Below are 12,611 nucleotides of genomic sequence, written 5' to 3'. Positions count from 1 at the left end.
CAAAAAAAAACAACAGCATAATTATATTTTTATCAATGTAAATTATAAAATCCCTTATTCTGCCTCTTCCTGCTCTGCGATATTTTATTTTCTAGAGTCTAAGGTGTGTAGCAGGATGTGCAGGAGCATTAGGACACTGACAGATGTTAGTATGTGCTTGATCTCCTTACAAGCTGGGTGTCTTTGAGAAGGTAACCAGCCAGCTTGTTGATTTCTGCTTCTTCTATTCTTGAAGTATTTGTGTGGCAGCTTTATCACTTAGGAGTTCACTACACAGCAGGAATACAATCTTTCTAGATAAACACATCATGACCTAAGCCAAAAAATCTTCTAATAAACAAACAAAACAGTCTGTTACTATTTGCAGTGAGTATATTGTCTTGTAAAAAATAAATTAAACAGGTCTCCACTTGTTGAACAAATAGGGAGACTTTGTTTGGTTGCTATCATTGCAGGCAAGGGAATGCTCTGTTTTGTCTTCCATGCTATTGACAACCAGTTTACATAAACTCCCAACATCTATCTTTATGTTAGTAATGAACATCAATGGGCCAGATCTCTGCTGGTCTGTAATGAGAACATCTGTATATAATGAAAGCTCTATGATCCAAAGGCCCCAAACTGGCAGCCTGTAGGCCAAATATTATCTGCAGATGTGTTTTATTTGGCCTGGAGAGTGTTTAAAGTTTTTTTAAAATTACTTGTCAACGTTGTAAAGTCAGGAGATTTGATTCTCACTAAAAGGAACCAGGGGCCACTGAAGAAATGGCTAATTCCAGGGCTGGGGCAGGATGAGCCTGGAACATTTTGTTGTGCCACACATTAAATAAGTGCTCAAAGGATGATGGATATCTGTTAGAACACAGGAGCTGGATCAAAGGAGACCAAATGGCCAAATGCATGACAACTTCAGAATCAAAAAGAATAATGACAGTGACAGTGTGTAACATGTTGAATTTAAAAAAAAAAAACATGAACCCATGGTGATACTAAGAAGTGTGTGTAGGAGGTTGGGGGTTAAAGGAAAAATCTTTTTTACAGAAAAATGATGGTACAAGTACCATCCATGGACATTAAAACCAGTGGGTAAGGAGCACACCCGTAGTTCCAGCTACTCAGGAGGCTGTGATGGGAGGAACAATTGAGACCAGGAGTTTAAGGCCAGCCTAAGTAGCACGACAAGATCCTGTTTCTAAAAACAACAAAACTATTGGGTGAAAATTGTTGGGGAACAAGGTAGTAACATGTTTTCAAAATATCACCCCACAGATAACTTATGAATTATAAAAGGGAAAATGTTTTCGTACAATTGAGAAATATGGCAGACCCGTCTTAACCAAAAGATTAAAACTAACAGCACCACTTACAGGACAAAATAACATCAAGTACTTCCTGATAGAAACTAATGTGATGCACGCAGCCTTACTCATGCACTGTTCTTACTGAAAACATCTAACCTGTATCAAATCATTTGGAAACAGCCAGACAGTCTAAAATGTAGGCACATTCTGCAAAACAATTGGCCTGGACTTTTCGAAAATGCCAGTATCATGAAAGACCAAAACAAGAATAAAGAAGGTAGAAAACTTTCAGATTAAAGGAGACTAAAGAGGCATGGCAACTAAATGCAATACATAGTAACTGATTAGGTCTTGGATTTAAAGAAGTGACTATATATATTATTATATCATTGGTTTTATATATATGGTTATATGTAATATATAGTTCCTATTATAACTATATATTCTTATATTATTAATATTTTATCATATTATTGGAACGATATGAGAAATATGAGCATAGACCATATATTAGATAATAGTATTGAGGCTGACGATAACTTTCTTGAGTGTGGAAATCATAATGCGGTTATATAGAAGAATGCCTTTGTTCTAGGAGATTCATGCTAAACATTTAGGGAGATGGCTCAACCAAAAAGTGTGTGTGTGTGTAAGTGAGAGACAGAGACAGAAAAGAAGTGCAGAAAAATTCTAATAGCTGATGAATGGATCAAGTTAGGAGTATGCAGGTATTCATTGTACTATTCTTTCCATGTCTATATATTTTGAATTTTTTTCAAAATAAAAAGTTGTAGGAAAAACACTAGGAGATTTTATACAAAATTCTGATTTCTGGCTTTTTAAAAAAAGACCCTGAAAACCTAGCTCCCTGGGCTTGCTGTCCGTGGGGCTGAGCAGTGGCCTCCACGTGCGATGAGACCCAGGCTCCCGTCTCCACCTCTCCATTCGTTCTGCCTCAGTTCGCTTCACTCATGTACGTCGACAGTGTGATCCCCACAGACCCGTGAGTAGAGTTTGTGATCTCTTATAATCCATAACGGAGAATGCTGAACATGGCAAAAACAATTTATAGACATATGTTGCTAACGCTCTTCAATAAGCCAATTAAACAATTTGAAGAGAAGGGACCTAGAAATGGCCCTTATTAGCAACAGCAGGACTAAATTCTGAAAGATGTCACAGGATGTCCCACTGAGGTTTTTACTGAGTTGGAAAACCTTCCTTCAATGAATATATGGGGAACAGAAGGCTTTAAAAATTAAGAAAGCTCTAGTTAGATTCTAATGCTAGGGAGTGTTTACATGGCACTGTGTCAGCATTTAGTGGAGTGCGGGCCTGGCACAGAGCACCTTCGGTTAAGCACTTAATGAATGCTTTGAATAACAGGGGACTGTGACAGTCCTACTTCCCACTGCACGTGCCCATCACCAGGATGGTAAATTGCCCAGCAGGATTTCTGGTCTGCTGTTCGAAGGCCCTGAGCCCCTTAGGGGAGGCTGTGTGAAGTGCTTTGCCTCCAGTGCCTGTTTGGTCCTAGTGCTGTATTTAAATCTGCCCTCACCTCCTTCCCACCGTGCTTTCCTCTCTCCTGAGCTGCTGCCCCTCTCACCCTCCACTCTCCTGCCCTTGCACCTGTGTGGCTGCTCCGCCGTTGTGAGATGTTTGGCCCAAGAGCTCTGCTCTCCTCAGCAAAAGGTCAGTGAAGCAGAGCCAAACAGGGACATAAATCATGGAGATAAGGTGGCCCAGCTTCCAGGAGGCACTAGAGCTTGCCCAAGGTCACCCGACAGCTTTGAGCGGGATCAGAAACTGGAGTCCCTACCTGCGGCTTCCAACCCATGCAGGCAGCAGGGAAGAGGGGTGCTCTGGATATTCTACAGGTTCTCACTCTTCGTGACCAACTAAAATCAAATGGGAGCCTATTTCTGGTACACAGCGCACTCAACAGTCTCACCGCCCACACCCCTTGTACCTTTTTTCATTTTGTCCCCCTGAAGAGTCCTTTTGCACATTTTTTCCTAATCACTTACTGATGAAATTTTAATACCACAAATATACTGTATATCTGTATATGTTCTCTGTGTGTGTATCTATATATCTGTGCTTTGTACAATAAAAAAGTTAGACCTTTTTGCCCCCTGACCCAAGAACCAATTTCCATCCTCTTAGGGGTGATACTGTTCTCATTAAGAATGTCTGCACTATATTGTAATAATAAAGTTTTTTTTTTTTGAGACAGAGTCTCACTCTGTTGCCTAGGCTAGAGTGCCGTGGCGTCATCCTAGCTCACAGCAACCTCAAACTCCTGGGCTCAAGCGATCCTCCTGCCTCAGCCTCCCGAGTAGCTGGGACTACAGGCATGCACCACCATGCCCGGCTAATTTTTTTCTATATATTTTTAGTTGTCCAATTAACTTCTTTCTATTTTTAGTAGAGACAGGGTCTCGCTCTTGCTCAGGCTGGTTTCAAACTCCTGAGCTCAAACAATCCGCCCGCCTCGGCCTCCCAGAGAGCTAGGATTACAGGTGTGAGCCACTGCGCCCGGCCTGTAATAATAAAGTTTTAAATGGACATTTCCTCCCATGCTTATTCTCTTTTTCTTCTTCATCTTCTTTTTTTTTTTTTGGCTGAGCAGTACCCATAGTATCCCCCCATGCTTATTATTCTCATCTTTGTTGGTGGCAAACTGTAACTTTTTGCCAGCTTAAATCATCTATAGGGCTATGGAATGAGAGTTGGAAAGAACTGCTATTCCAGCGAGAATCTGCATTCAGACTTTCATGGAAGCCATGAATCTCACAGCTAAGGCCCTACTGAAGAAAGGGCAGAATAAATTCTGAGGACCAGTCATCGGGAGACTTCAGAGTACGGTGTGTGGTGTACCGTGATGGTTCTGATGAGGGCAAGCAGCAGGGCCTGGACTTGGGGACAGAGAGAACTGTGTCTGCATTCCAGCTTACTGTTAAACCAGGAGGCCTTGGCAAATCATTAACCATCCTGAATCCATTTGTAAAACAGAATAACAACATCCACATTCTAAGTTGTTATTAGCGTAATCTATGCATCATAGGTAACGACAGTTGACAGTCTGCCCAAATCTACTGGGTCAACAGACCCTACCTGCCAAATGGCAGTATATGATTCCTTCTCCTGGTCTCTCTTGTTTTTCTTGTCTTCTAGAGGAAAAGTTGTCACAGACAATGTCCTAGCTGCTGCCTTGACTGGAACTGGTCTGATCTATTTTAATGTGCCCGTACCATCTTCCATAGGTGGAAGGTCTGTCCAGGTACCCCAGAGTGGCATTGTCCTCTAGTAGCATCTACTCTTTCTGTCACTAGTGGCTGAAATTCTTTCCTTTCTCTTCCAACAGTGCTACCACACAGCGAGAAGATTCAGCAGCATAGAGGCTTGGGACCTTAGTAATACAATTACTCTGGGTTGGTTGGCTTGTATTTGTTTTGAACTACATGGCCCTTTTCTTACTGAATACATAGACATTCCCCAGGATGCTGGGGTTGGGTTCAAGTACATCCACTTGCTTTATGCAGAAATCTATCTACTTTCCACCAAAGGGCCTGTGATACTCCAGCCTGTCATGCCTGACTTCTTGATTGAAGGTGATTTTCTTCCAGACACCTTGACTTTCTCCATTATCTGGCTTCTGTTACGACCACCCTACATTTCATCCAATATATCTTTAATATGTTTAAACCCAAGCTATGGAACAGGGTTGAATTCTTCCCTGTACAGTTCATGTGTCATATGCAAATCAGAAGATGTCATATACCCTGGTGGAAGAAGTTCTACACCCACAGCTTGGGGCCAGCTATGGGTCCTGTTACATAAAGATTAAGGATAGTGTATGTAAAAAACCTAGCAACATTCCAAATAAAATAAGAGGTCACTTAATCTCCGAGATGGTCCATGAATTGTTTTTTATTATGCTATTATACGTATGTTTGGTCATGGCTCAGGTCCATAACTCAAGTTCACGGCTCCAGCAATTCTCTCCCTCCTATAACATCAAGTTTTCTCTCTGCTGGATTAACACCATTAGCATACAAATATACTTATTTCTTCCATATTAAAAACAACAACCACCACAAAAGCAAAAAAACCCTCTCTTCATACCACATTTTTCTGAGCACCTACTGTCCCATTTCTTGGCTTACTTTTTTTTTTGTTTTTAGACAGGATGTCACTATGTCACCCAGGCAAGAGTACTACAGTGGCATCATCATAGCTCACTTCAACCTCAAACTCCTGGCCTCAAGTGACCCTCCTGCCTCAGGCTCCTGAGTATCTGGCACTATAGATGCGTGCCACCATGCCCGGCTAAATTTTCTTTTTTCTTTATTTTCTTTCTTTCTTCTTCTTTTTTTTTTTTTGTAGAGCCAGGGGTCTCACTATTGCCCAGGCTGGTCTTGAACTCCTGGCCCCAAGCAATCCTCCTACCTCAGTCTCCCAAAGTGCTGGGATTACAAGTGCGCACCACCGTGCCTACCCCTGGCTTTCTTTTATAATAAAACTCCTCAAAACTGTTGTCTGTCTCACTGTCTCCACTTTGCTCCTCCCATCTCTCTCAAACCCTCGCTGATGAAGCTTTCATTCCAACCATTCCACCCAAGCAGCTCTTGTCAAGATCTTAAATGACCCTCATATTTTCAAAGCCAGTGGCTAATCCTAAATCTATGCTAATGGAGACGTTTGACACCACTGACTATCCCCTCATTCTTGAACCATTTCTTTACTAAGCTTTTAAGAACATTGTTCTTCCGGGCATGGTGGCGCATGCCTGTAGTCCCAACTACTCGGGAGGCTGAGGCGGAAGGATCGCTCGAGCCCAGGAGTTTGAGGCTGCTGTGAGCTAGGATGACACCACGGCACTCTAGCCCGGGCAACACAGTGAGATTCTGTCTCAAAAAAAAAAGAACATTGTTCTTGAGATTTTCCTACCTTGCAGTCGCTCCTTCTTGCCTCCCTTGCTAGTTCCTCCTCATCTTTCTGATCCCCAAATGCTGCGGTGACCAGGGTTCTGTCCTCAGTATCTGTCCTTCCATCCCCATCGTGATCTCACCCAGTCTGATGGCTCATGGCTTCAAATACATTGATATGTTTATGTCTCCATACTTTATATCTCCACCCTGGACTTCCCTTGAATGCCAGACTTGTGTCTCCTTGGATTGCACATCTCCTTGGATTCACATCTCAAACTTAACCCATCCAAAATGGAACTCTTGATTTTCGTTCCCCTAAATCTGCACCTGGGTTCTCTATCACAGTGAATGATCTCTTCGGTCTTTCAGCTACTCAGGTCAAAAACCTTGAAGTCATTCTTGATTCCTCATCCAACCATCAGACTCCTATGTGCTCTTCTCACAGAATAAACCGAGAATCTGCCTACCTCTCACCACCTTCACTGCTACCACTCTGAGCCAAATCCCATCACCTCACACCTGGTATATTCCAACAGTCTCCTAACTATGAAGCTAGAGCAACCAGCAGCTAGAGGAATCCTTCTAGAATGTAAGTCACACCAAGACTCCCATCTGCTCAAAATCTTTTGATGGCTCCTATCTCATTCAGAATAAAATCCACAGACCCTACCATGGCCCACGAGGCCCTCATGCCTGCCCCACTTGGCTCTCTAACTCCCTCTAACTCCCTCTTCTGTGATCCTCACCCTCGCTGACTCTACTCCACACTGACCTCTTTGCTCCTCCTGGAACACAGCAGAACATGCCAGGACCAGATCACTTGATCCTGCCACGGGGCCTGTGTACTCACTGTGCCCTCTGTCTGGAATGCTCTTCCCTTAGATAGCTGCCTCAGTCATCCCATGTTTCTTTCTGGCCTCTTTTCAAATGTCACTCATCAGAACCACCCTATATAAAAAGCAAGCCCCCATCACCCTTTATCACCTCATCCTGCTTTATTTTTCACCGCTTGACATATAATTATATTTTTTACTGCCAGTCTCTCTTTAATAAGATGGAAGTTCATGAAGGCAGGAGCCAGCAACAGTGCCTGGTACATGCAGTTCTGTAAACACCTGCCAAATGAACACATGTCAACTATCTTATGCACAGGTGTTTTGTCAAAAACACTGACTGAAAATATTGAATTCTTTTCTTTTTTTTCCTAATGGAAAGTGGTTTGCAAAAAGGTAGGATAGTTGCTCTGAGCTAAAGTTTTGCTATAAAATTTTATTACTGTCACTAGAATGGTATTTAATTTGTCCTTAAAGTATGAGTTGACTAATTTTAACTGGAGCAATTGCTCATTTTTTAAAAAGCCTAATTATATAACCTGGAAATTTATGATTCAAAATTAAAACACTAAAGAGTTCACTGCAGTGGGACCTCTTGGTGAACAGTGAATCGTATCAGTTTAGGAAGCAGTTTATTAGCACAAATTCTGAATTTGTCTCATAAAAAAGGGTCATTTTTTTCCCAAATGGCATGAAATAATGGTATTTTGAAAAATGTTTCAAAATTTTCAGAAAAAATCTTTTCTAAAAACCTTAGCAAAATAGTTTTTTTGATAATCATTATCATCCTCCTCAAAAGCATTTACAATGGATAGCTATGTCTTCATATATGCTTTCACACCAAGAATTTGAAGCACTGTAGATGTGCTGCCTTGAAAATTGCCCAGCTGATTTCTGGACAATTCACTCCCAGATCATATCTGCTTAAGAGGAAACAACTAGGCCGGGCGCGGTGGCTCATGCCTGTAATCCTAGCGCTCTGGGAGGCCAAGGCGGGAGGATCGCCTGAGCTCAGGAGTTCGAGACCAGCTCTGAGCAGGAATGAGACCCCGTCTCTACTAAAAATAGAAAAAATTAGCAAATCAACTAAAAATAGAAATAAAAAATTAGCCAGGCGTGGTGGCTCGCGCCTGTAGTCCCAGCTGCTTGGGAGGCTGAGGCAGGAGGATCCCTTGAACCCAGGAGTTTAAGGTTGCTGTGAGCTAGGCTGACGCCATGGCACTCACTCTAGCCCGGGCAAAAAGTGAGACTCTGTCTCAAAAAAAAAAAAACATACAAGGAATTCCCTGAGGTTGGATCCAGGCCAAATTCTACTATAATATAAAATCCAGAGGACTATTCCCTTGTAGAGAACTGGTATTATAGTACTGATATTTCATTGTATCAGATACAGATCCTATAATAGGACATCACTTGATCTTCTGGGGAATCTTTTTGTTCCCAGACATAGTGTTTACTGTCATGAGATTTAGGATGCCCAAAACAAATGATCACCATTTTCATTAATGGGTAGTGAAATGAGAAAAATAAGGACAATGATATGCACACACACACACACACACACACACACACACAATTACACCCATGCACTCACACACACCAAAGAAATATATGTATACAGATAAAACTAGATGTTAGTTATAGTTGTCAACTACTCTCTCTGGAAGGACTGTGATTTTTTTCTAAAACTGTGTCTTCCCAGTTTTTTATTTTAATATTAAAATGTCCTTTTTTTTAGGAAGTGATAGTGATAGTAGTTGATAGTTGGTTTTTAAAAATGCTGACAATCTTATTCCAATTTGTAAAAAGAAAAACATTTTTTTGAAATTGTATTTGTCCATGAAATCCAAAAGTTTGCACATGACAGCTTTCTAACAAAAAAAATCTTGGCTAGCTTCCCGTCTTTACAGAAGAAAGCCCAGTTCCTTAGCTTGGCATTCAAGGCCTCTCACATCTGGCCTCAGCCTACCTTTCTTTCCTTCCTTGCTGTGATGCAGGTGATCTGGGGGTCAGCCTCTCCCAGTCCTCACCTGCCTTGGCTAAGATCATTGAGGCACCTTTGGCCTCAGTCCTCCTAGTTCCTGAGTTTGTTCTCACTTTAGCGGGGGTAATAAAGCCCCAGCTCCATGAGGGGTGTGCCAAGGAAAACCCTAGGAACTCACTGAGCCACTGAGCTTCATCCTTTTCCTGGGCCCATCTAACTGTGCTCTCACAATTTAGAATTCCTCCTTCCCTTGGGCACTAAATTCCATCTCATAGAAGCCTAAAACACTTGCCTAGACCTCACTGGTTTCCTGTTCTCAGGGACTAGAACATGACCCCTGGAGTCAGGCTCCAAACCCCACAGGCCACCCAGAACCGTGGTGCAGCTATGTGCTAACTAACCATCCCTAGACCTGTATTCCAGGAAACTCTTCATTCACCCCCACCCCCTGGCTACAGGATCCTGGCTTCCTACCTCCTTCTCTGTCTGGCCTGTTAGTACCCACCAAGCATCTTGGCCACGACTTTGGGTTTATTACATGTGTTCCCTCAATATACTATGCTTTCTACTTATGCACCTTTTCCTAGGATAGACTGTTTGCCCTGAATACCTTATCTCTCATTCCATGCCTCCCTAAACATTTCAATGTCTGGCTCAAACATGCTTCCAAACCCTATATTTTCATCATGCAGCAAGCATTTAGAGAGTTCTTGCCAGGCATGGGTACACAGGCAAATGACATTGGCCCTGCCGATTGGGAAGCCAGTACATCAGGAGTGAAAGCTGAGGGGAAACTTGCCTTACCTCTCTTCTAAGAGTTGAGCTTCTGAACAACAAGGTACAATTTTGTATAAACATTGTTTTAGGCACAATTGGGGCTCTGTAAGTATTAACCAAATAAATAAATGGAAAAAAATATGACTGTTTCATATACACTCAATTCACTTATTCAACTGTTTATTAAGTACTTATTATGTGTTAGAAATATCATAAAATTCTGAAAAGTTAGGGCTTGAAGGGACAGACTCTACCAATAATCAAGTCCCACCACCTTATATAGATCCGGGGTGTGGACATCTGTGCACTTGGAGAATGGGGTGCTGTGTGCTTTGAAATCAGGCTCCTGTGCACACAACCCAAACCTTGAAAGTACATCAATATTTAATTTAGAAAACACACCTGACTTCAGAATTTACTGGTAACACCCACCTTTCCAAAGAGCCTATTTTGTTAACTTTTTTTTTTCAATCCAACAGTCACATTTTTTTGGAAGCCTAGTGCTAACTAGTGTGCTTTGGGGCCATAGAGATACAGAGGCAAGGTCTCCATCCCGGAGAAACTCAATTCAGGGAGCTATACCGGCAAACATAGTATTGATAAAGTGTGGTGAGAGGTTTGAGAGGGGCATTCACAGGTGAGCTTCAGAATCAGAAAAAGAGTATCCCTGCTAGAAATAGATTTTCTTTGGAGTAAATGAACACTTTGAAATGCAATTACCACCTTCTTCCCTAGGGAAAGTCTGAGAAAATGAAACTGCCTATAAGCCCAAGAGAAATGGTGATAACCTCTCCCTGTGTATAGAAGAGAGCTAGGGCAGTGGGGTGGCCAGACACTGCTAGTCTTGCCCTCCCCAGCACTCCACTGGGAGGCTGTGGAAGTGTCCTCTCACAATAGATAACATCCTCCTAATAAAGAACACGCCAAGCCCAAACAGAGATGTTTTCCCAATATCCGCCCATTTTAATTTATCCAAAGCCTGCTACTTCCCATTCAGGTTCCTTATCTAGAAGTGACCCCACACGCCTAATTCATGGAGAAAAGATTTTTAGGGAGGCCTGGAGAAAATGGAGAAGCAAGAATAAGAGTAAATTCCCTGGAGGTCTCATTCATCTCTCACTAAGCTGCTCTTCCCTGTCACATAGTGTGTTATGTAGGTCAGAACGCAGAGGCTATAACCGAAGCAAAGTTAGCCCCTGTTGTATTCACTGCATGTCTCATTCTACATTGTGATTTGGATTTCGTCTTCACAGAAGTTCAGAAAAGGAGTCTTTCCATTTGAGGGAAAAAACACTTTCAGCTTGTGATAAGCAACTCCCCCCCACCCCCATATCATGGTATCCTAGGGTTAACTAAAAAACATCTAAAACGTGATCATTTCACTTCTGTAAGAAGAAACCTTCTTTTAGAGACAGGACATTATGATGCTCAGTAGATACATATGAGGTGTAATGAAAACCTGTCAGCTTCCTAGCAGTATGAAAACAGGTGAATGATTAAGTCTTTTATTGGGCTGAGAATGCCAACAGAAAAGAGCGTAGAAGTTTAAAAATCAACAATGCTAGCAAAATTGAGTTGTTCTAAGTTCCTGTACTATCAAAGTGTGATGGCTCTTGAAAATCTAGGTCTGCAGGTGATACGGGAGAGAAGCAATTGGAAAGAAAAATAAAATAAAAATAAAATATCCCACGGCATCTCTAAAAGTGAATACCACCTCACCCTGCATTTATGTTTCTGCTTCCTAGGCCATTACACAGTGACTTGTGCACAGACATCCCATTTGTGTCACTGAAGTCAAAAGGCCACGAAGGAAGGAGATGTAACTGTGTCCCAAGGTGTTCGTTTAACTTAACACCGCTCACTTAACTTTTTTAATCCCTGAAAATTCACTTTAAAGAACAGGTGAATTAATTACCTTGAGCATGCGGATTTCCCGATGGGCGATTTTCTTTATGACAGGGTCATCTTCTGATTCCAGAAACCTCTTGATGGCCACAATCTGACCCGTGTCCCTGTTTCTACATTTGAAAACATCTCCATAGGATCCTTCTCCAATTTTCCTAATTTTCTCATACTTCTCCATCACAGAGGAATAAATCTTAATATGAATCTTCACATAGTTTGAAAATGTCGCTTATTAAATATTGGTACCAAGGGACTGAACTAGAGCCCCACCCAACGACGAGTCTTTGTCAAGGACCTAGAAGAGAACAACAGCACTTGTTAAAAAATTAGGAAATGGACCCAGGTCTTTAGAGACTCGTGCCCTCAGCAATGGCAAGCGGTTAGGGATAACAGCCTAGATTTAGCTGCCTTGGGTAACCCAATTTTAATCGCCTGTGAAATACCCTGCAAGTTAAAATGCAACCCGTCATCCTAAAGCGAGCAGAGCTGTAAGATAATCCATCTTTTTAATGTTACAGTGCATCCGATCTGAGACACATGAGCTGGCTGCAGAACGGGGAAGGCTGAGGGCTTCCCAGGTTCTAATTTCGGGTGTCACTTCCCTCAGCAAGAAGACGCCTCCCGCTTCCCGCAGGGGCGGCGGCGAGGCCCGGCCGCAGGGGACCCCGGGCCCGTGAGGCGCCCGCCCCGCGCCCCTGCCGCGCACTCCGGGCGCGGGCCGCGAGCGGCGGGAGCGGGGCCGCGGGAAGACGCCGCCCGCACCTCCCGCCGGCGCCCGGTCCGCGCCGCGCGGCCTCGAGCGGCGCCACGTGGCGGCCCGGCCCGCAGGGCCCCGGCCCTCGCCTCCTTCCCTGCCCGGACTCACGGCGCCGCG

General features: G+C 43.0%; 1 protein-coding gene across 1 annotated transcript in view; it reads right to left on the bottom strand.

Annotated features, from left to right (window-relative positions):
* CDKL1 (cyclin-dependent kinase-like 1 (CDC2-related kinase)) overlaps positions 1-11,945 on the bottom strand; it is a 49,175-nt gene extending 37,230 nt beyond the window's left edge. Inside the window, exon 1 of the mRNA XM_012663795.1 lies at positions 11,748-11,945. Coding sequence (XP_012519249.1) covers positions 11,748-11,915 — 168 coding nt within the window. The 5' untranslated portion in view covers positions 11,916-11,945. The remainder of the gene's footprint in view (positions 1-11,747) is intronic.
* Between the last annotated feature and the right edge of the window lie 666 nt (positions 11,946-12,611).

This window comes from Propithecus coquereli, unplaced genomic scaffold (genome assembly GCF_000956105.1).
Source record: "Propithecus coquereli isolate 6110/MARCELLA unplaced genomic scaffold, Pcoq_1.0 Scaffold83, whole genome shotgun sequence".
Classification (NCBI taxonomy): Eukaryota; Metazoa; Chordata; class Mammalia; order Primates; family Indriidae; genus Propithecus; species Propithecus coquereli.
The sequence above is the reverse complement of the archived record's forward strand: the minus strand, read 5'-3'. Positions and strand labels throughout refer to the sequence as shown.